General features: G+C 34.0%; 4 protein-coding genes across 5 annotated transcripts; 1 reads left to right on the top strand and 3 right to left on the bottom strand.

Annotated features, from left to right (window-relative positions):
- Positions 1-489: 489 nt before the first annotated feature.
- On the bottom strand, positions 490-5,534 carry LOC106779482 (bromodomain-containing protein DDB_G0280777). The gene is made up of 2 exons (XM_014667597.2): positions 4,810-5,534; positions 490-1,471 (listed from the first exon to the last, which is right to left on the bottom strand). The coding sequence occupies exons 1-2, from the start codon at positions 5,265-5,267 to the stop codon at positions 829-831; spliced, it is 1,101 nt and encodes a 366-aa protein (XP_014523083.1). The 5' UTR covers positions 5,268-5,534; the 3' UTR covers positions 490-828.
- A 2,794-nt stretch (positions 5,535-8,328) lies between these two features.
- On the top strand, positions 8,329-11,573 carry LOC106779403 (embryogenesis-associated protein EMB8). 2 transcript variants are annotated; one of them, XM_014667502.2, is made up of 8 exons: positions 8,329-8,816; positions 8,911-9,039; positions 9,167-9,298; positions 9,565-9,707; positions 9,824-9,921; positions 10,018-10,112; positions 10,462-10,515; positions 11,316-11,573. In XM_014667502.2, exons 1-8 carry the CDS (start codon positions 8,388-8,390, stop codon positions 11,517-11,519), a joined length of 1,284 nt encoding a protein of 427 aa, XP_014522988.1. In that variant the 5' UTR covers positions 8,329-8,387; the 3' UTR covers positions 11,520-11,573. The 2 variants fall into 2 exon arrangements, with proteins under 2 accessions (XP_014522988.1, XP_022632963.1); XM_022777242.1 differs by having other exon boundaries at positions 8,674-8,816; positions 8,915-9,039.
- A 342-nt stretch (positions 11,574-11,915) lies between these two features.
- On the bottom strand, positions 11,916-13,852 carry LOC106779267 (cytochrome P450 89A2-like). Its single transcript, XM_014667351.2, has one exon. The coding sequence runs from the start codon at positions 13,785-13,787 to the stop codon at positions 12,237-12,239; it is 1,551 nt and encodes a 516-aa protein (XP_014522837.1). The 5' UTR covers positions 13,788-13,852; the 3' UTR covers positions 11,916-12,236.
- Positions 13,853-15,008: 1,156 nt separating this feature from the next.
- Positions 15,009-23,382, bottom strand: LOC106779111 (DNA topoisomerase 1 alpha). The gene is made up of 16 exons (XM_014667168.2): positions 23,119-23,382; positions 20,898-22,102; positions 20,532-20,726; positions 19,798-19,878; positions 18,903-18,962; positions 18,674-18,768; positions 18,413-18,569; positions 18,174-18,299; positions 17,439-17,519; positions 17,182-17,272; positions 16,970-17,103; positions 16,378-16,446; positions 16,184-16,273; positions 15,984-16,087; positions 15,737-15,905; positions 15,009-15,299 (listed from the first exon to the last, which is right to left on the bottom strand). Exons 2-16 carry the CDS (start codon positions 22,056-22,058, stop codon positions 15,231-15,233), a joined length of 2,682 nt encoding a protein of 893 aa, XP_014522654.1. The 5' UTR covers positions 22,059-22,102; positions 23,119-23,382; the 3' UTR covers positions 15,009-15,230.
- Positions 23,383-24,257: the final 875 nt, after the last annotated feature.

Here is a 24,257-nt window from a genome sequence, read left to right as displayed (position 1 = left end):
TTAATTAACTTAAAACATATAATTTTATATTCATATTTTCATTTCTGCTAGTATTAAATGAATAATCATAATGCGTTAACAGCCAAGGCCTTCTTTTTAATAAGTGACCTCACTTATCGCTTTGGCAACTAATATTAATGAAAGCACATTATTATCAAAAAGCTAACAACCTTATATCTTATGTCAGACAATTATTTAGTCAATAACTTCATTAATTTTATTCATGACAAATATTCACTTGATATAAAGTCAATCAAAAAGGTCACTCTCGAACACATTTCTTTCACAAACGTTGCCCACTGTAATAATTGTTCAGCATTTTTTAACATTAAAACCGTATTTTAATTCTTCATTATTTTTATTTATATGTTGTACCTTTCTTCCATCAACATCACAAGGATAACTTGTTCCCAAAACATATATTCAAACATTTTGATTTTTTTTTATAATGGTAGAAAAGATGGTAAGGACTTCAGACAACCTGAAATATGGAATGCCAAAACGATGAAACCAGAGTTTTCCAGAAAATTAACGATATACATTTGACTGAATTTGTATGCTTATATATAACACTTATGAGCACTCAATGATCAACCATGTGCACTATACTAGTCTAGAGCATAAACTTTGATATTCATCCAATCTAATACTGGTTCAACAGTTTTCCTTGCGCCCTTGTGAAATAGATTTTGATCTTGAAAGTAATCTTTAAGATACTAACTTGAAGACATTGATTGATACCCAGGATAATGATTTTTAAAATGGATATTGATCCCTTACACATAGTTCAAACTCTCCCAACTGGCTTTATTCAATCACTGTCCAGAATCACCTAGCATTCAAATCAAATTCACCAACTTCACGCCAGCCATCTTGGGTTCCAGTGTCTCCATTTTCAGCTTCATCGTTCAAGAAATCCTCTGATGGCTCCTTCTCATCTCTCTGAGTGCTGTTTCCCCATCCATTAATCATCTCACCAGGGTTACCTCCCTGATCTTGCTCTCCCATGTCATGGCCAATCACAATGTCATTGCCTTGGGAACCAAGTGCACTTCCTCTCATGGGTGCTCGAGACATCATTTCAGCATGAGACTGTAAATCTGCCCGTGCCTGTTCTGCTTGAAACATTGCTGCCATCCGTAGTTTTGCCTCATGGGCTTCACGGCCTGCCTTTTCCCTGGACTCTAGCTCTGCTCTTAATTCATAATTAGCTCTTTTTTCTTCTTGGAGAAGTGCCTGCTCGATCATCAATCTCTCCTCCGACCGGAATTCCCCCAATCCTCTCTTTTGGGTTATTATGTTGAAGGCAAGTGCTTGTTTCTCAAAAGTTGCAGTGAACTCAGCAATTTTAGCAGCAATATTATTATCCCACTGCTGTGACCGTGAAAGCATCTGGCCAGTAGTGTCAGAATCAAGTATCCTATCGTCCTCTTCTTCTTCATAGTCTGCCACAACATGGTAAGGCAATAACCTGCGTAAAGAAAATTCAGCCCTTATTGTTGTTCTAATTTATCAAATTAAAAAGTTTGGGAACTAAAATACGAAAGCATTGATGTCTAATTTCATTTCATTTTGATAAGATCATCGTGAATAAACATATCAAGGCTTCTCATGAAATCATTTGGTCAGATTTTCTAAAAGGAGAAACTTCACACAGTTGCACTATAGTAATAAACGAGTTACCAGTTCATTTCTACATTAAGAGCATATCAATTACCATATGACAGCAGAAACAAAATTTTATAGAATCTAAATGTTATAGGTTCTGAAGAACAATATATCTAACTAAATAAAATATACATATAGTAAAATTACAAATAATGACGTGGCATAGATAAATAGGTAAACTTTGATGTGTTATTAGAATCAGGGTTAATGGCAAGGAAAATGAATTCAGGATGGAGGACGACAATATGACATGTCAAACAATTTTGAAAGCATCGCAACAAAACATAACAAGGAGTCAAATATCACAGAATAACAAAAAAATTACTCTATACAAAAGACCATAAGGACAAATTAGAATTTCACTTGAAATCAAATAAAAAGGGGAAAGCAGCATGAGAGTATTCTGCAGGTTCATAGCAAATCCACATAAGGAGAANGTTGCAGTGAGAGAAATTGCAAGTGAAGAGATAAAATCAGTATTCAGACCAATAAAAAACTGACAGAAGTATAGTTGTAAATAGACTGCAGGACAAGAAGCACGTGACAAAAACGTCAACTAGATTTTTGGCCTAGAGCAACTTAAATGAATGAAAGAAAAACCAAGCTCCATCAACAATAATCAACAAACACCGCATAAAATCTCAGATATTCTGTTTCTTAAATTAACATTATGATGAAAAATATTTGCAAATTGGAAATCAATTCATCAGAAATAACAGTTCTTAAACATTTTTTTTTGTTTGTTTTGGATAGTGCATTGGTCCAATCTTATTCGTATGCAGGTCCTTTTCAACCCACAACCAATGGATTCAAATAAGCTGAGCCAACCTGTGACCAGTGTGAGACATAAGCTCAGCCAACCTGTGACCAGTGAGACACCTTGCCACAAGCAGATGACTCTGCAGCAAGAGGTAGCCCAAACACCAAAAAAATACAACTGACAGTTGACTTTAAAATTGAAAGCCACTTCTAAAAGACACAGTAACACGAATCTACCCAAGATTTCATCAATGAGGGCAAGTGACCAGCATTAAAATGAAATCTAGTACTCTCCTTTTCACTAGCACATTCCATATGATTCTCAGAAAGTTACTCCAGAAGTTCCACAAGTTATTGAGTGCTTGGTTCAGTTTATTTTGGAGAAATAGTTACTTATTTCCACCAACTTCCAGAAGAATGTTATTATTTTTATTATACCTCCAACGATAAGAAATTTCCTACCATACATTCACCTTTATTGGAGAGGGCATTGTATTCACATTTACAACTCCTTTTCTAAAAAAGAAAATCTAAAATGAAAATAAAGAGTATCATCAAAAGCATAACTGTAACTCTTGCAGGCTATTTTCACACAATGAAACAGAAATATCACCAACATTTGTTTATCTATAATAGCAGAAATATATATTATGTAAAGGACTACTTCATAGCAACAGATTATGCGATAGACAATATTCATCTAATAATCCTAGTATTTTTCTTTTATCATACTTCTCACATCTAATTGATTTGGGAATCAATGCAAACAACTAACTTTAAACTTGACCTTTGAAGATAAACATTGGAAACAAAAGGCTTTTGCTAAACTAGGAGTGAGATAAAATACATGCATGGCATCTTTAGCAAGAAACAAAAGGAACATCAGTATTATAAAATGATGGAAAATTAAGGAAGGAATCACACAAAAATAAAAACGTGGTTAAAACGGAGACAAGTATGACAAGTTATTTGTGTTTACAAACTACCAATAATGAGAAGTTATACTTTGTGATCATATAGTCCAGGTATTCTCTATGGTAGTGAATGTTAGGCTTTAAAGAGACAACATGACAAAAATGTGGGAGTTATGGATGTTTGGTCAAACAAAAACTGACAAAATAAGAAATGACTGCATCTGATAAAATATTGATGTGACATCATTTTAGGAAAAGATGACAAAAAAAAATGGATAAATTGATTTAGACACATACAAGGAAGGTCATTTGAAGAACCAGATAGGAGAATAGATTGCATGAGTGTTGTGAAAAGGGATAGAAAGAGACAAAGAAAACATTGAAATAAGTTGTTTAGAGGGACCTGCTGATGAATAATATTTCTAAAGATTTGGTTTTTAACCAAATGAAATGGCATCATTTGGACAACTGGGACAGGGGTTTTGTCCCTGTTCTCACATGTACTTGAAAGTCATTTGTTTGATAAAAATATTCGATCTGGTGGCTTTACGGGGACAAACAATCATTTCCAGGTGTTGCAGCAAAAAAACCTCCCCATGCTCGTCTTTATGTGAGTGACACAGCATAGTCTTGAATATTACTTCTTTAAGTAGATTCTTTGATATACTAAAGTCTAAACTATCCATACACAGTATAAATAATAGCTTCATTTGATGGCAAGTGTTTTTTTCTCATTCAAAGACTATTGACTTAAAGGTAAAGCAGGAACAAAAATAACAAACTAGGGGGCTCGAGAGATATAACACTCTGATATAAGTGTAAAAAATAAATTGTGAATAAGCTGCAATAAAGTGAGTGCAAGGCCATAAACAAAGTTCATGCAGTAAACCATACAAATGTATACAGAGGGGCTGCTGCTCAATTTCTAATCTCTAAGCAAAACATTTTCAGCCATCAACAAGCAAATCCCATGCGGCACTGTCATGGCACCCCAGAAATTTATGTGCAAAAGCTTCAATGACAGTATGGATCTAAATAATTTTCAGTTCAAGAAGGGTCTCATGATATGTAAGATAAATCAAAAAGACATTGGTCATTAACATTCTTGTGATGTTCCCGATTTAAGGAGAAGACGTTAATTGAACTAAAAGCACACACGGATAACGCTTCTTATCCTAACGTTAATTAATATGAAAAAGAAAGCACACACAAAACAAGTATCTTCTTTCCACACCAGAAACCTCACCGCAGCTCATTCTCAAATTATTCACAAAAAACAGCAGGGAAATAACAGTCAGCAAGGTCAGAGAAAGATCAGAAAAACGAAATATAGTAGCACAGGTCACAAGTAAAAAAATATATGCAAAATTGTAATTCAAGCACGGAAAACACCATCATTGTTTTTGTTTCCACAGTGACCAAAAAAGAAAAACAGAAAACATGATGCTGGTAGGATTAAAAAACAGACCTCTCGCAGGCATCTTCAAGGGAAGAAAAGGGACGCTTGAAGTCCGGATGGCAGACCCGCCACGCGTCCTGGTATGCCATCTGGAGCTCCATCTGGTTCCCGGGTCGAATAATCTTCTGCTGCTGCTGTTGCTGTTGCTGTTGTGGGAGCTGTTGCGGCTGCTGGGGCGGAAGGTGGTTGGAATTAGGGTTCTGATGCAAATTGATAATCGGATTAGGGTTAGGGTTGGGATGATGATTCGGGTTAGGGTTAGGGTTTTGTTGAAGATTGAGGGGTCTGATAGGTCGCAAGTGAGCGTCAATGTTTGAAGGGAAACGAGAAATTGCAGCTGCTTGCTGCTGCTGATGTTGCTGTTTCTGCAACTGCTGTAAGAGCAGAAAATTTTGTTGATGTTGTTGTTGCTGCTGTTGCAACAGAAGTTGTTGATGTTGCTGCTGCAATGCCTTTGCCTCTTCCATTTTTTTCTGCAAAATGCGTTCTTTTAACCGCTCAATCCCCTCTATTTGGAATCCGATTTTGTGGGTCTGAAATTCAAGAAGGAGAGAGAAAGAGAGAAGATTTCGGAAACCGTGATTTCCCCAAAATTTATATCCCTCTTTTCATGATCTTAGTTTCTACGCTTCTTTCTGTCGTATCACGATTCGACATAATCGTTTCTGTTGCCGTCGACACTCTCATCCTGCGCGGAATGCAGTGTGACCCAGATGCATGTTTTTGTTTTATTTTTATTTTTTTAACCTTCAACCACTACGGTCGAACTCGCGAAAAATCGAAATAAATGGAAAAATAAATCAAAATTATAATTTTACACTGACAAAATATGAGATAATGGTATTTAGACCACAATTTTTTTTATTGAACATTAATTATGTGTCAATACGTAATTAGTCAAAAATTATTTTACAATAATGTTTATGATTATTATTATTATTGATTGTGGAGTAATTTTTAACCAATCACATATTAACACATCATCAATGTTCAAATATTGTCAAAAAAAATCGTCTAAATATCATTATCCCAAAATGATTAAATAAGTTCTAGGGTTTTAATATTGGATAATATACTTTATCAACATTTATTTGATATTACTATCATTCACGTGTGATTACGATATTGGTTAATTGGTTAATGTTAATATTTATAAATATTATTATTAGTTTAAAAATAATTTTGAGTCAACGATATTTAAATAATATTAAAATATTATAAAAATGTTATCAAAATATTATTATAATTTAATATTTTGTTGAGGTAGATCTTAATTTTGTTATTAATTTAGTTATACATTTTAAACAATCCCTTGTTAATATACAATGGTTAGAAATTAGAAATTTTATTTGTAATTTAAATGGGGGATTTTAATAATTCAATTAAAAAATAAAAATATATTCTAGCCGTTACGTAATTGTTCTTTTCAAAGCGTAATCTCAGAATATTAGCTACAAAATTAAAAATTTTAGCCTAAAAGGAATTAATAAGTTAAATATAATTTACTTTGTATTTTTTTATATACAGATTACCTTCAAGTAATATGATTAGACTCATATCACAAGTATTTAAAGAATTATTTTGAAATGAAAATTTATAATATATGATATGAAAAATAATTATGTCTTGTACGTCACATAATTGAAAAGATGTTTCTATGATGACAATTCGATGAATAAATATGATATAATAGGTGTAAAACTTTAAATTTAGGTCATTGTACATGTCTTCTTTTATAATAAAGTCAATTGTAGTAATTGATTTGATTAACATTCCTACATATGATGTATTTATTGTGTCTATTTAAGTATATAGATGATCTACAAATAGAACATGTGTATATGATTAATTTTATAAACATGTAGGAATTTTTTTTAAACTCTGACTTGTGTGTTTTGTTTTGTATATTATATTTTTTATCAGTTCTGACTGCAATGTGTTATACGAAAGGAAATGATATTGCAAAAAAAACTCTTTACAAAAAAAAAAAGAAGGAAGAATAGAGATAAAAGTTTAAATTTTTTAATATTTCATTGATTTTCTTTTGTTCAGAAGTATATATATATATATATATATATTGTATAGAGCCGAACGGTTATCTCTGAATGACAAATGAATAACATCATGACCACCGATCACATTCATTAATTGTCTGTATAAATCTATATTTATAATTTTTGTTATGGACTTTAGATCAGCTAACCTTAATCTAGGTCCAATCACCCGTAACGAATGTTTTACTTTAATCACATATAAAGTTAGTCTATCCACTTTGATCAATTGATTATTTATTACTTATCTATCCACTTTGATCAATCAGTTATTTATTACTGTACTCAGATTACAGTAACTTTGGCTTATTGGTCATAATATTGTTTCACTTGCCGACTGAAAATAATAGTCCGACTCTCCTGGTACAAATTTAAATAAGGTAAAGATTTGTTTTGTAAATTTTTAACCTGACTTAATTAATAGTAATGAAACTCTTAATGAGGAGTTATATACTTTCTTTTACTGATTATATGTGTTGTGTGTGTTATCAAATCCATGAGTAGAATTTCTAAATCACCTTTTCTTATGTTATACAGAATGTCTTTTAGATCTTGAACTCTGCCTTCATCCATTGAATCCAAATTTTTTACTATTTTTTCAAGTGTTGTCATAAATTAAAAATACTCTAATTTTAAAATATGATAACTTTTTAAAATATATCTTAAAACATAGAAATTAATGTCAAACAGTACAATCTCAACAATCATCTGATTAAAAATAAATTATTTATTATATTTAAAAAAATTACACATTTTTGTAAAAGAAAAAATCACCAATGATCACAAAACAATAACTATTCAAGTGTTTGTGCTATTTAATTAGCAATATTTTTATAATTACAAGTTTAAGCATCTGGTTAATTTGTACACAATATAGTAAACATCCTAAATAATAAATATAGAAAAAAAAAAGCATTTGATGAAATTGGACAAGAAAGTCAAAATAAATGAATGAATTTTCCTTACAATGTTTGAAGTTTAGAATGTAAGGGCCAAATCTATAATCAAACAGTGTGTTTTTAATACTTTTTTTAATCTAATTGGTTAACTAATATTTCAAAACTTCGTTTGATTTTGTACTCAAATAAATTTTGCATCTCTATAATATAGTTATATATATATTGATATTTTTATTTTATTTTTTCAACATCAGTTTTTGTGATACTTTATTTTAGCTATTTTTACTGCATTTAAATTTATTACAATATTAATTTGTATTCTTATATAGATAATTGAATTATAATTTCATCAACTTTTTCAAAGACAATAATTCAAAATGAGGAAAATATTGTAAGTTCTAAAACAAAAAAGTCAATACTTTACAGAAAAAAAATTATGGAAATCTCCTTTTTTAAACTGAGATAAAAAATAAATAAATTAAGTAAACAAAATATTTAAATTTATTTATTTTCTGCAAAAATCACTTTTAATTTTTTATACCAATCAATAGAGTGGGAGTGGTGAGAGAGAAGAGAAAATAAAATGATTAAAATAAAAAGGGAGAGAGTGTCTGCCCAATAGGTAAGAAGAGAGAGCATGATGGCAAAGTCTTTGGTGGGGCCCATACCCATTCTTTTCCGCCCTTACACCACTAATTCACTAATCACACCCCTCCACTTTTCCTTCTCCGCCCGCCACGTCACCTTTTCCGCCGCACCCATGTCTACTCCCGCCGCCGCCGCCACCGCCACAACCACCATCCATCCCTCCTTCGAAATTCTCGGCGGCGCACATCACCGTTTACTCCCAGCCCTCCCTCGCTTGTCTCGCCCCTACCGCCCTTTCCCCCTCCTCGCCGCGAACCGTCACCTTGAAACGATATTCGCCGCCTTCTTCCGTTCCGTCCCCGACGTCAGGCTCCGCCGGGAGTGCCTCCGGACCCATGACGGCGGTTCTGTAGCCCTCGACTGGGTCGCCGGCGACGACCGCCGTTTGCCCCCTGACTCTCCCGTCTTAATTTTGCTGGTCCGTTATAAGCAAAAAAAAAACACGAAAAAGAACACTGTTTTTGCTGATTTGAATTCATTGTGTATTGAAAATTGTGACGGGGTTTGTGCAGCCAGGTTTAACCGGAGGTAGTGAAGATGCGTATGTGAGACACATGTTGATTAGAGCTCGAAGCAATGGATGGCGTGTGGTGGTTTTCAACAGCCGTGGCTGTGGAGATAGCCCTGTTACTACTCCTCAGGTCAAGTCAATATTGTTGTTGCCAATAAAACAAAATCTAGAGTTGGGTTTGTTTTGAATTGGACGATGGATAAACAGAACTACTGTATGGATACTGATTGTGCTAGTGTGTGAACATTGATGTGCAGTTCTATTCGGCTTCGTTTTTGGGAGATATGCGTGAAGTTGTTTCTCATGTCACTGCTAGATACCCCAATGCTAATCTATATGGGGTTGGATGGTCTCTTGGAGCCAACATTCTTGTTCGTTACCTGGGTCAGGTAGTACTATTTCTCATTCCTGCATGGATCATATTGCTGGTTTATTTGGTTTGGGAAATTATAAAGGTTTTTGTTTGAGCGAGGATATTACCCCAAAACAACTGTGTATGGAAAAAAAGGAAAAAAAAAGGGAAAGGGAGATTGAAATTACACTTTAATCCCACAATGTAAACAATTAGAAGTGATATCAGGTGGATTGTCTTTGCCTTTATCCATTGAATACTGTTTCTGCTGTGTTATTTATATTTTTCATTTGCTAATTTCAGGAGTCTCACAATTGTCCTCTTTCTGGCGCTGTATCATTGTGTAATCCTTTCAATTTAGTTGTGGCGGATGAGGACTTCCGAAAGGGCTTTAACATTATTTATGACAAGGCCCTTTCGAAGGCTCTTTGCAAGATTTTCAAGAAGTGATACAAATTTATATGTTATTGTGATCATTCTTCTAGCTACTTATAAATGGATCCATTTGCTGGCTATGATGGTATCCCTAATGTCTTGTGTTTTTCTTCTTTGAGTTCTCCAGACACGCTTTACTCTTTGAAGACATGGGTGGTGAATATAATATTCCAATGGCAGCCAATGCCAAGTCTGTTAGGGAATTTGATGATGGACTGACCCGTGGTATGTGCCCCTACTTAATGGAAGCTTGATAGATAGATAGATAGATCACACTTGTGAATTATGTCTGCTCAGATATTCATCTATGAGGCTTCGCAGTTTCTTTTGGATTCAAGTCTGTGGATGAATACTACTCTAATTCAAGCAGTTCAGATTCCATAAAACATGTCAAAACCCCCTTGCTTTGCATTCAGGTAAAATTTGTTGTTGACCCAAAATAATTTTATCTATGTTTCTTCTTGTATTTAGTGTAAAATTGAAATGAAAACCTACTTCCTGCGTTTTTGATTTATATTTTTGTCATTTATGCTTTTTGAACTTTATTTATTGATCTTGTTATACTCTGTCTTTCGAAGTATTTGGGAATAGAGAAATGATTCTTCAATCTAGACTGACTTTTATTTTTATAAATCAAGATATTGAGCTTGTAACCGAAGTGGCACTAGCCCCGATCTCTTGAATTGAGAGTGCCTAGTTTTTGCACATTCTGTTATGAATAAATAAATAAAGTTTGAACTCAGAAGAATCTCTTACTTTTTTCAGGCGGCCAATGATCCGATTGCTCCTAATAGGGGAATTCCTCGTGAAGATATCAAGGTATGTAGTTTTGTACATAGAGGTGGGATTATGAAGTTTAGTGTTACCATTCAATTCTTGACTAAAATGTGTTTGATATATGAAAAGTACAAAAGTGACCAATACTCGTGAAATAACTCTATACTCACAAATGATCCAACCTGGTGGGAAAGGAATTAATTGGGTGACTAATAGAAGTTACAAGAATTTTTTTCTGGCAATGGCACCGTTCCAAAAAAAAATTAACCCAAATGGACATTATTTCCCCAACTAGCACTCTTCACTGTTCAAGGTAGGAATTCAGTCCTCTGGGAGCCAAATTCCCACTTCCTTTTGACTGCTTGATTGACGAAAACTCCCCTCCTAGAATTTGGCCTCCGTGAACCAAATTTCGGTGGTGTGTTCGTCAAAACAGAATTCCAATGGGTCTTTCCTAACCGGAACAGTCAAATGTGTTGGGAATCTAAAATGGGGGTGAGAATTTGGCTTCCTGAAAACCGAATTCCCACCTTGAACAGTGAAGAGTGCTAGTTGGAGAAATAATGTCCAACCAAATCCATTTGGGTTAATTTTTTTTGAAATAGTGCCATTTGCAAAAAAAAATTGAAAATCCAAATTCCTCTTGGTAATACCAAAATCAGTGTGTTTGATAATAATGGCTTTGTTATGTGTACATGTTTTACCATCACATTGATGGGCGTTTTGCATCCTGTCAAATCTTCTACGTTACCTCTCTAGGTTTGTGCTAATCTTTCTCCCTCTGGTGGGTGATTGAACAAACTCCTTTTTTTTTTTAACTATAATACTGTTTATCATTTCAGGAAAATCCAAACTGCTTGTTGGTAGTGACACCCAAAGGTGGCCATCTAGGGTGGGTTGCTGGTGATGAAGCTCCATTGGGAGCCCCTTGGACTGATCCTTTGGTAATGGATTTTATTCAACATTTAGAGAGAGATGCAATTACTGCTCCAGAAACTAACTGTAATCCAGGAAGTAAAGAGGCCCTGTACCATCTTGAAGTGTAATGTTGCTTGATCCTTTTCATACATCAAATGTATCCTTTGAAGCTCACCAAAACAGTAAATCTATATCTCCTGCAATATTCTTTAGCCCATTCGTAATCCCTAATGTGTGGAAGCAACTCCACTCTGCTTGATCCCAATGGATCTCGTAGCTCAGAGGCAAATATCAACAATGTTCAAACTGATATTTGATTTACCAGACAATTTATGTATTGTTAAAGTAAATGGAAAACAACTAAGACTGAACAAGTACTGCAATTGTTTCAACATTCATATTATTCACAGTTTATATTTTAATTTAAAATTTTATTACCATTTTTTTGCTATTTTATTTAGCTTATTTGTCACACGTTTCTTACATTCTTTCTGTAGTATCTGGGTTTGAAAAACTGAAAACTCTCATTCAACAGGTAGAGACGAGAAACTCATGCCAAGATCAAAGACACCACATTTCAAACTTTCAGTTTTTTATTTGAGCATAATTTTAATGCTGTTCCTAACTCCTGTCCCATTCTTTCCTTTTCCAATTAGTTAATTTAATTCTCGCTGATTATAATTTTTCTAATAAAGTAATAGGAAAGGGGACAGTAACTTCTGGTTACATGGATGTTAATAGCAACAAACAAAGAAAATCACATCAATGCATGAAATCTTCGGAAATATAGTCATACAGAAGTGGAATTTTGTTTAGAGCAAATTGTCACCAATGATTTAACATAACTATTGCCTGGGTAATATATGAACCTTCAAAGGATTCTTCATTACAGTTGTGAATTGCAGCTCCTCTGAAAGATCGACATGCTCTCCATCCACAACCTTCCACTCAAAATTCCAAAGAAAATTGGCCACAAAGTACTCCAAGTGCAACATTGCCAAAGCATAGCCAGGACACATTCTCCTTCCTGCCCCAAACGGCATCATCTTTATCTCTTTACTTCCCATTATGTCAAAAGTTGTGCCTCCATTCTGGTCCCCAATGTTCATGAACCTCTCTGGCTTAAAGGCCATGGGGTCATCCCAAGCTGTAGGGTCCCTTCCTATCTCTGCCACCAAGAAATTCACTGAGGCATAGGTAGGCACCAAATAACCATTTAAAACAACATCTTTAGTTACTCTGTGAGGAGCCACAAAGTGTAACGGAGGGTGACGCCTCAACTCCTCCAAAATCACAGCCTTGAGATAAGGCAATTTGTGCAAATCCTCCTCCTTCACTTCCCTATCCTCTCTACCAACCATCACCCTTCTAATTTCCCCCACTACACTTTCTTGGATTTTGGGGCATTTCACCAGATTTGCCATGATCCACTCCAATGCAGTTGAAGTTGTATCTGATCCAGCATTCAGAAACTCCGAACATAAGGTGCAAATTTTACCATCATCAAGATGTATCCCCTTCTCATCCTCCAACATTGGCAAATCCAACAAACTGTCCACATATGACAATGCAGAATCACTCGACTGACTTGAGCCATTCCTCACTCTCTCTTCCTTAGCCTTCCTTCGAGCATTGATGTGAGGAATCAACACAGCATCTTGGTCTCTCCGCTTCTGCAAGAACTCCTTCCACCTCTTCCAGAACAAAATCCTAGTAACTGTTGGCCAAAAGTTCAAGATACTGTACCTATCATAACTCACAAGCATGTCACGTTGACTGTTCTCAATTTCCCTTATTTGCTTCTCATCGAGTTTGTCACCAAAGCACATCAAAACCATCAAAGAAAACATGCCATGTTGAAAGTGGTCAATGACCCTTACGGGGCTGTTACCCTCAGAATCAGATATGAGGCCTTGTAGGATCATCGCTAGGACCCATTTGCGTGCGTGTGCATAGGACTTAACCTGCAAAGGGTGAAGGATTCTTGAAGTGAGGTTGCGCCTAAGGAGGCGCCATCTGGGGCCATAGAAGCTGAAAAGAATGTCATGTTGGTTGCTACTTATAACCTTGTTGGTGGGGTTAGCCTTGGGGCGATCAGCGAAGATGGTGCCATGTTGGATCAAAGCTTGGTGTGCAAGGAAACGACTTGCGATGAAAATATCAGTGTGAGAATAACCAACATGAACAGAGAAGATTGGACCATATTTTGCAACGAGTTTTTGAAGAATGGTTTTGGGGTCAGTGAAGTATCCTTGAAGCAATGCAAAATTGCATTTGGAAGGTCCCGGAGGGAGTGGAGGAAAGAGAACTTTGCATGTGGATTTGAGAATCAGCCAAAGGGAAAAACACAGAACAGAGACAATGTACCACGTTTCCATGTATGAGAATGAGTACATGGTAAACTACAAACGAACAGAGCAATCGGAGAAAAGTTAAAGGGCTGAAATTTGAGTGTTACTTTTTTTCTTCTTCAATGTTGCTTTTAATTTAGCAGCGAAACTGATTAGCGTTAGATTTTTTTTCAATGTTCATTTATGGATAATTTAGTAGCAGTCAAGAAAGGTTTTGGATTCCACGGATTATTTAAATTAAATTAGTGCTGTAATTTTCTTGGGAAAAGTTTGGATATGTATTTATCCCTTTAAATATAATTCCATTTATTTTTTAGTTCCTATAGAAAAAATTACTATAGTTAATGAAAAAATAATTTGAATTAAGGTAATTCAATTTTTTCACATAATTTTATTAAGGAATACATTTATTTTTTAGTATAAATAACAACTATTTTACGTTTTTTCGTTCAGTGATTTACTTTTGGCATTGCGTTTTTTAAATTTACTTAAACTCTTACAGTTTTTTTGTTTATATTAATTTTGAATGACATAAAGTGACTCATTTTCCCAAGGATTTTATCCCTTAAAACACAAATAAAAAAATACCTTTTAAAAGTATATATAATATACAAAAAAAATTAGTCATACAGAGTTTTCTTACGTATAGTATAATGAGTTATTAGTCAATCTATATAAAATATTTCTAACTTAAAACGTTAAACTAATAATTTTATAAATCTTTCATATATTTTCTCCCTCTTACCTTTATGTAATGTAGAACTCTTAGTTTCATTCTTAAATTCCTTACTAACATGAAGGAACCATGTTCCAATGTATGAGAATGAGTTAACGATAAACTAACCTGAATTTGAGTGTTACTTAATTTACATAATATTATTGAATGCTATTGTTTTATTCACTAAAATTTTAAGAAGGCCAAAATAAGTGGAGCTCAAAACATTATATTAAATGTCTTTCGATTTTGGTTTAATTAGTCATTTAAAATGATCATATATTCTAAAGAAACCGAATACGAAATATTGCTTTTTAGATTATCAAAGTTCATAAGTTATAAATTTATCAAAATTATGGTAACAAGACATTCAATAAACGATGTCTTTTACTTTAGATCGATTTGATTAACAAATTTTCTATCCCATGAATGATCCCTTCTGAAAAATAGAAGAGAAATTTGCACCAAGATAGAAACAAGTACCAATCACAGACTACTAAATTAAATAAAGAACGAAATTATGCCTCATTTTGCAGGTTTGGAGAATGGTATCACATTAAAATCATGACTATGAATGGTTAAGAGTTTAAGTATAAAACTGGTCAATGAAGAAGAAAAGGGGAAACTCACCCCATAATTAGATTAGATGGACTTACAACATCAATTTCCGTTAAAATTGACAAAATAGAAAAAATCATTTTTATAGAAAATAAATAAGTGAAAAAGAACTGTTTTTTCCCCAGCATCACAACATAGCTCCATTCTGTAGTTTCTCAGAATCTGAAGTCAGGATCCACATCCATTGCCCAACAGAATTTCGCCAGCAGAGACTTGTTGAAAATCTGTAACATTTCAGGCAAGTAACTTGAAGATTAAAACAAATGAGTGAGGAAGGTATAGACATAGCAATCAAGCACAAGATCCTGTCAGTTTTGACCACAAATGACCATAAAGAAAATGTAAATTTCCACATGCATTAAAGTAAGAAAATTTAGTATTTCTACATGCATAATATGTAACTAACTTTTCTTCGGAACAAAATACTACATAATTGTTGTGAGTACAAGAATAGTATATAAGAAAAGAAAAACATTATATGGATCAAGTAAAACCCTTTAAAATATTTGAAGGGTGCCAAAAAATAAATTTTGTAATTATTTAAATAAACTTTAAAAAAAATGGGACTGAACATGTTCCTACCATATCAACCCGGCTTCTAGAAATTGATACCGCAACAAATATTAATAACATAATCTAAACAAGAAAGAAGCTACAGCACCTTTTCAATAGGAACCTCATGCCGCTTGCACCAGGCAACTGTAATCCTAGGGTCAAGGTAGTTTATCTTGGATGTGCCTAATGCCACAGTTTTTAAATCTTCTTTTGTCTTCATATCACGTTGCATCTTCTCAATTTTTGCATTGGTTTGAGATATCTTCTTCTCTAACCTGTATATTACGTAAACCAAAATCATACATCATGTTTAAACAATCAATGATTAAAGATGTTACGAAAAGCTAAATTACACTTCAGGAGTCAAATTCTTTTTTGTCTTTCCATCTGAACTCTTTAATGGGGGTTTTCCTTTCCTTGCCCTGTCTAAGTCCGTTTTCAGCTCCTTCAGAACAGCCTGCAGGTAAAAGATAAGCCACATATAACTGTGCTAATGGGACACCCAGACCAACGCAGTCCCATATTAACAATTTTCAGATATTATTATAAATACCTGAAGTTCATCAATTTTTTCAGTTAACTTTGACATTTGTGCATCATGAGACTTTGAAACACTACGTTGATGATTGCAAATGATAGCAACCTGTTATGAAAGACACAAGTCATTACAACTTAAATGTGGAAAATAAAAATACTAACATGCAATATCTTAGGTATAAACTAAGCAACATGCATTAGCCAATTCACCTGTTTATTTGCATGCTGATAAACAACAATTTTCTCCCCAACATCTCCATCTTTAGTTTCTTGATTTAACTGTCATCACATAATTCCACAAAAATCAAGTATGTAAGTCTATAATATATCCAATAAAGGAAATCATAGTATATACATAATCTAATAAGCATGTTTGACTTTAGGGTATATATTGATAGCATGAGATTTTTTAAGACATTTAAAAGACAAGACAATTCGAAGAGAAACACAATTTTATAATGGCGTGCAATTTTGTATTTGTGCAGAGTCATTATATTGCATACAAAATGTATAGAAAAGTTTTTATTAAACCCTGAACACAGAACAATCTGAAACGTAGAAAATAAGAGGCTTTGGTATATTGCTCTCAATAAGACATGCTATCTTAGCTATTTTAAAAGGAGGTGGGAGATCCCACATTAAAAAATTCCAATATTAAACATCCAATCAAATAACAATGTATACTGAGGCTGAGTTTATATACTAGCAGTATAAAACAGATCAAGGGAATTAGCTTTTTTCCTTTTTCTTTATTTTATCTACAAGGAATATGAATATTGGGAATTTTCAAATCAATTTGTACCATATTATCCAATGTGATTGATGCATTGAATGTACGGAAGACTTTTGCTGTTAGACCAGGCATGAGTTCCTTCAGATGAGCATTTAATTTACTTGTATCCAGCTTATCAAAAAGATCATCACCAGGACGTTTATCTGAATATTAAAGGGAAAAAATAATTAAGTGCTTCAGTCACATGCTTAAAACAAAAAAATTCATAGTTAATTTCCCACCTTTTTGTAACTTCAATATTGCATTATATACAGGAAGCTCCACCTCAACTGTATTTTCATACTTGATAGAATCTTTACCAAGGAAGTTAAACTGCACAAAACAGAGGTAACAAAGTTACTAACAAATATAATTATCAAGGGAGGCTATCATTAAAACAATCTGAGAAGGACTACTAAACTTAGAAAAACCACTGAAGGACTTAAAACTCATCAACCATAACATAGAGTAAAGTGAAAATAACTAGAAACACAAAAACCTTGAGTTTGTTGGGAGGTTCTCTTGTCACATTCTCTACTTTTAATGTGCAGCAACCAACAGTATCAGCTTCATCGTCATCCTGAAGAAATGCAATTAAGAAATACCAAAATTTAACAACTAAAATAAAAATAATCATCTACTATGAACACATTCAAACACACTATGGAAGCTGAATGTGAAGAACAAGTTATTTCAACAAATTTAAATAATGTATACATTTATTCACCTCTATTTTTGTTCTATAAAGTATAAGATATTAATATAGTTCAAAGGAAACTTCACATAAGAGTAGTTGAGGCTAGGAATACCTCCTTGGCATTTACTAACAAATTAATTTGATTACATAAAAGTAACTTGTTTAGGAAATTTTATCCAAATTTACTTAGGTTAACAAGCAAGACTTCATAGTGACAACTGATAACTTTACTCAGTCTACCTTCCTTTGCCAAGTCAGATTCTATTATATATACATAGATATAGATATAGATACTACAAATATGAACGTAAAAACAAAATATTCAAGTAGTACATGATTAATTAATTATTTAGATATTGGGGTAATTTAAAGAAATTAGCAAGATCTTAAGAGTCCAATTGACAACAAAAGAATAAAATGTTAGCAAAGTATGCATTTCTGTGTCTTGACATCATGTACACAAATGTATGCTTTGTTCAAGAAGATAAATGGCTGTTAGAACAAATGAGTGTATAAGTGCGTATACCAACAAAATACCTTCTCATTGCCCGCCCTCAGAGCTAGTTTATCAATAAGATAAGTAGCAACGGCAATTTGCAGCTTAGTAATATCTTTATTGGTAAAATCTTTTGTGTATGCAGACCTAATGTTCTCTATATAATCCTGCACCAAGAAGTCAATAACTAAAATAATCAGACATGTCCTTTAAAATGTCATCCCAAACCATCCAACAGAAAATATGAAATTCACTAGGTGTGAACACAGCATGAAAGCACCTTTAACATCCTAGCTTTCTCATACTTTTCCTTGTCACTTTGTCCCTTCAAAGAACTACTAGCAGCCAGAAACACATACTTGAATAACTTTGGATTTATAGGATCACTCCAATAGGCTAACCATGTAACTGTATTATCATGTCTTATCTCCTTCCACCTGCCAAGGTTAGACAACTAATGATTAGAAAAACTGGTTCCAACTAGGTAGCATATTCAATATTCTTTTAAATTTCTTCTCTAGTAAAATAATTGGAGTAATACCTTTCACCAGGAATAGGACATTCAGGAATTGGGGCATCCTTTCCAATATTAATTGTGATGTCACCTGGATGAATGCGTCTTTTCAATTTTCCCATCTAGTAAAATAAATTATAGTCAATAAGTGTACACTATAAACTTTAGAAGCCAGTAAAAATCCTGCGATATATAAAACCACTGTATCAGAAAAAAATAAGTCTTGTCTTGTTCCAGTAATAACTATTATAACAACCTTAGGGTGCTCTCCTCGGCCTCGGAACAATCCTGGTGGTTCAACTCTAAAATTCCCAACCTAAAAACAAAGATCAGATAAAAATTAGTCAACAGTTAAACCATTCCTAAAGAGTACATTAGAAAAAAGATTGAGAATAGAATGACACAAAATTAAAGAGGAGAAAAAAGAGGAGCTTCAAGCACATACAACTCCCTTAAAAACATTTTCCAAATACTGTAAAGCATACAGAAACATAATTATATGGAAAGAAAGATATAGTGTATCCTTACAGTGCCAATTATTCAGCAAAAACGTGCACTACTAATGGTAGAAGTGGAAATTAAATTTACATGAAGAATAATTATAAATTAAGCTCTTCGACTTTAGACCATGTGCAAATTAAACCTTTATGGTTTACCGAAGTGCAACTAATGCCTGGAAATTCAAATTTTATTTAAATACCAGAAAAAAATTATCACGTGACTCAGTTATAACACCATTAAATTCTGTGGAACCTTTAGTAAACCATGTGTAATTAATAATGTCACTTTATATTCCCCTAACAGCATTCTTTATGCACAAAATTTGAACACTAAGGTATGATATACACATGGCCCAAAGTCGGTGTATACTTGTCTATATTAAATTGGCAACATGATGGTGACTGACAATGTTCTGGTCTGCATTAATAACTTCACAAACCAATCTAGCATAAAGTATGTAGGTCAATATCCAACCACAATAACAATAACTCAACAACTACAAGAGAAGGAAACATCAATAATTCTCCCACAACAAAAAATATAATGGCCAGACTACAATTCATAAAGTTTGTAGGAAATTTTTAAGATAGAAATCTACACAAATTAGAGAGAGAGAGAGAGAGAGAGAGAGAGAGAGAGAGAGAATAAACCTTCTCTTTAACACCATCTACAATAGCCCACATGTATTTCTCCTCTTGTTTCATTTTCTCTTCCTTCAAAATTTTCTTCTCCTGTATAAAGAGGAGAAAGGGGGGGTCAATAATCAAAACAAAAACAATAAACACGGCAAGCATAAACCTCTCAGGCCAACTCAGATCAAACTTGGCACCATTCAAATTCAAACAAACAGGGTATGGAAAACGACAGGGCATGGAATATTTCTGCATTTCACTACAACACTCTTTCCTAGTGTCAGCCCCCAAAGAAGTTCTTACGGAAAACAAATTTCTGAATACAATAAAGGGAAAAATACAGACACGATTATCCCTAAATTTTCCACTAAATGTCTATCTACCCTGCTGCACACAGTCCACTGTCTTCTTTTGAACAAAACTCACTTCCCTCGCCATTTTTGCTATGTGCAAATTCTGTTATTCCTACAGTGAGAATTTTCTGTGGTCGTTCCTGCCTACTTCCTCATGTGAGCTGTGACTCTTTGTGATTTTAATTTTCCATTTCAGGCACACTTTAATAGGGCATCTATATATATAATGTGAGTCTTTTGTAAAATAAATTAAAACTGCATTATGAGGGGTCATTTGCTTACTCTTCTCCTTCTCACGTTGGAAATAATAAAAAATATGTTTAAAAAACAGATAATGCTCTAATATTTAACTTTCTACTATTGTCAAGTGAAGTGTAATGTAACAAACGACAAACTTACTTCGGTGGTCATTTGCTTCTTCTTATCCTTCACACCTTGGTACCAGTCATATATTGGAGTGAAATCACAGTCTTTCAAGTTCTGGATTACATGATTTCTTCCAAGCAACTTTCGCCAGTCATTCCAGAAATTATCCTTGAACTTATCTTTCTGCATGTACTCCGTATCTCGCATGACTGCATACATTGTAGCAACCTGAAAAACAATTTTAAAGTTCATAAGTTGGAAAAGAACTCAAAAGAGAAATTAAAAATAAACTCGGGAATAAAGTAATTAACCAATCCCAATTCATCCAAAGAGGAAAGGAACAAGAGCAAACAGTCAACCAAAATCTGAAGAGCATAGTCATTAGAGATAAAATCCTACCTCCTCTTGCTCGGGAGTCAAATCAACTGGTCTCCCCTTATATAGTATCTTTACCCCGTGCTGCTGGTAAGGAGGGGGGAAAATGACACCATTGTGAACCAAAGTAGTCCACTTTTTCTGCCCATCACCAGAGCTAGGAAGAAGTTTGCTAGATTTGGAATATTCTGAACCACTGCCTGATTTTTTAACTATCTTCTTGGTCTGTTTCTTGAAAGGTTTTGAACTAGACTTGTTAACTTTAGTAACCTTTTGAAGCACCTTCTTCGTGGAAGATGATTTATCACCTGTCATGCCTTGTTTCTTTATTCTCTGGGAAATAGGAATATGATCATCATCATCATCATCCTCTGTCTTCAGCTCACGTTTCTGAGAGACAAGCTTAGTTTTGATAGATGCATCTGAAGTGGAGACCTTAGGCTTCTTAATAGAAGGTTGCAAGGAATTACTATTATCTAATGGTCTTTTAGCTGGCAATGGAGATGGCCTGTCCTGTTTATTACTCATGCCAGAACCATTTTGTCGCTCTTTCTGAATTTTAGAAATAGGCTTCTTATCAGAGTCTTCGTGGTTATTGCTAGTTGTTCCCAAATTCAAATTACGAGGTAACTTTTTTGCCAAAGGGACATCATCATCATCATCAGAGTCTTCGTAAGATTTCTTGACAACAGACGTCGCTTTGTTATCATGGTTAGAATTCTTCAACCTAAAACTCAACGGTTTATCATCCTCGTCATCTTCTGAATCTTCACAGAAACCTTTACCACTGTGCTCGGTAGATTTTGGTTCCACCTTGACATCAACGGACATTTTCTGTTTGTCTCCCAATGAAGGTGGTTTTGAATTTGCTACAGGCAACTTCACAGAGGAAGTGTTGCCAACAGAATTTGGAGTTCTTGAGATACCTACAGAAGGCTTCGTAGCTGATGGCTTAAGAGATGGGGCAGTATTACCTTTCTGCAAGCTAGGAGTCTGGCCATTCGAAGAAGGTGCATTAGGAGCCTGTCTATATGACTGTCCATCGTGAATGTGAGAATTAGACTTCCTTGCTTCTGAATGTGTTTGGTTTTTCTTACTTGAATTCCTTTTGTATATTATCGGTACATCATCCTCATCGTCAAAATCATGAGGTAAATTTGGTTTATCGGAAGTCTCAACAGCCATTATTCAACTAAAAAAAGTGTTGGCATATACATCAGATACAAATTCTGGATAAAAAAAATGAAATTTCAATCAATCATCAAACTTCAAGTTTTAAATTTCCAAAGCAAACATAAAGTGACATCACCAAGGAAACATCATTTGTACAGAACCATACACACAAGGGGTTTCAATTGCAATAAAAGGGAAAACAACCTAATCCATACAAGAACCGATGATGATACAATTAGAAATAGATCAAAAATTATTTATATCCCGCTGTCATCTGAAAGAGAAAATCAAAAACCTATCCCAGCACTTCCCATTCAAACTGCTGAAAATGAGAACATTAAAATATTGATAAAAATTCATGATGAGCTACGTCCTCAGCGTTTAGCACTGGCATATGCCGCCCAATTGAACCAAGAACAATGCCCTATCAGTCACACTTGCTCACAAACATAAAGAAAAAAGAAAAAAAAAAAAAACCCACAACAACATACCCATAAAGCAAAACAAAAGGACAACAGCTCGGGATTGCATCAAAAACAACAAAAAGGTTGAATCAATAGGCCACCAACAAGCTATTTCCCTAGGCTATATCAGATTCCAGTAAACAAACATACAAACCAGTTTAAAATCAAAAGTTCAAAGTCAAGAAAAGATGAAAGCAAAACAGTTCACCGCCGGAAGCAAAAGAAAGCCAAGAACTCATTACCAAGCTCGTCAAAGCCTATTATTATTATTCTCTACAACAGCTGAGAATACGAGGGTTGTATCTAAAAATCCGGAATAGGCACGCAAGCACGTGTATAAATCTCAATCTAAAATTTCGACCAGGAGAGAAGCAACCACAAAAGTTGAGGTTTATGTCGTATTGTGATGAGAGGAGCAAGGGGATAAAAGGAACAAGAACAAGAACAAGAACATGCAAAAGGTAAAAGGGGGAAAGGGAAAATGCTGGGGAAAGAAAGATCGAGAAGAAATTGCAGCGAAAGAGAAAGGATGATAGACAATCGATAGAAGCAGCAATTGCAGAAAGTAATAACAAGTGAAGAATGAAATAGGAAAAGCGATTGATTACCCAAAAGGATGCGAATGAGGGTGGGTGAAGGTGGAGGAAAAATAGTGACAGGGTGGGTAGCTCACAGATAGAACCAAAGGCGAAGGAGGAGAGAGAACGAGTTAGGGTGGGTGAGTCGAACTCGACTCGGCGAATTTCGGATGAGATATAGGATGGAGCAATACGATAGAATACAAATTTACTTACAAAAAAACACAGATGTCAGATTGGGGTCTGTGTTTTTTTTGTGTCCGGTTACTTTGTTTCAGCTAACGTTTCTCCTCCCTTTCACTCTTCCTTTATCTTTCTCCTGCAAATGGGCCTGTTACTTCTCTTCAGGCCCAACTTCCCTATTTTCGGCCCATCCCAAAAAAATAGCTTAAACAAAAGATAAAAAGATATTTTGCGGCTTTCTTCTTTCGTCCTAAATCGGTTTGATTGTAAGAGACAAAATAAGATCTTGTTTACTTGTGTCAGATTTTTTAATTGAAAAATATGCACATAAATATTAAATGAAATTCACTTTTTAATTATTTTAATTTATTTATCTCGTATTCACCGTTATATCAACAAATTACTTTATTAAAAGATATAACTGAATTGCACTAAACTTTCCTTTAATAAATAATTAATCAAATATTAATTATTAATCTTCTATTTTTATTGAAAAAATTGTAGTTTTATGTGTTGGAAATATAAACGTGAGTCTCGTTTTCACATTGAATATAAAAGAAAAAGAATAACAGGTAAAACACCTATTAATCTACTTTTAAGATTTTTGATTGAGATTAATTTCAATTTCTTATGTTAGAGTTGTCAAAATGGACTACTTGGCCGAACCAGATCGATCCACCACAGGTTGGTCACTCAACCCAATTTATTTATTAGTGAGCCAGAAAAATTTGAACCGGCTTGACCCACCACGACTTGGTGGATAAACGGGTTGGCTCACTCGCTCACTTAATTACAATTTTTTTAAAATAAAAAAATTATAAACTTTCTATAATTCAAATTTAAACAAATTTCACTCTTGTGTTTAATTGATTTTGAAAATGGAGAATTTAAATAATTTTTTTCAAGCAAAACATAATAATAATTTTTTTTTTATAAAATTAAAATTAAATTTTAATAAAATAAAATTAGGTAGATGGGTTGGTGGG

Source organism: Vigna radiata, chromosome 2, assembly GCF_000741045.1.
Source record: "Vigna radiata var. radiata cultivar VC1973A chromosome 2, Vradiata_ver6, whole genome shotgun sequence".
NCBI lineage: Eukaryota > Viridiplantae > Streptophyta > Magnoliopsida > Fabales > Fabaceae > Vigna > Vigna radiata.
This window is presented reverse-complemented; position numbering and strand designations above follow the sequence as displayed.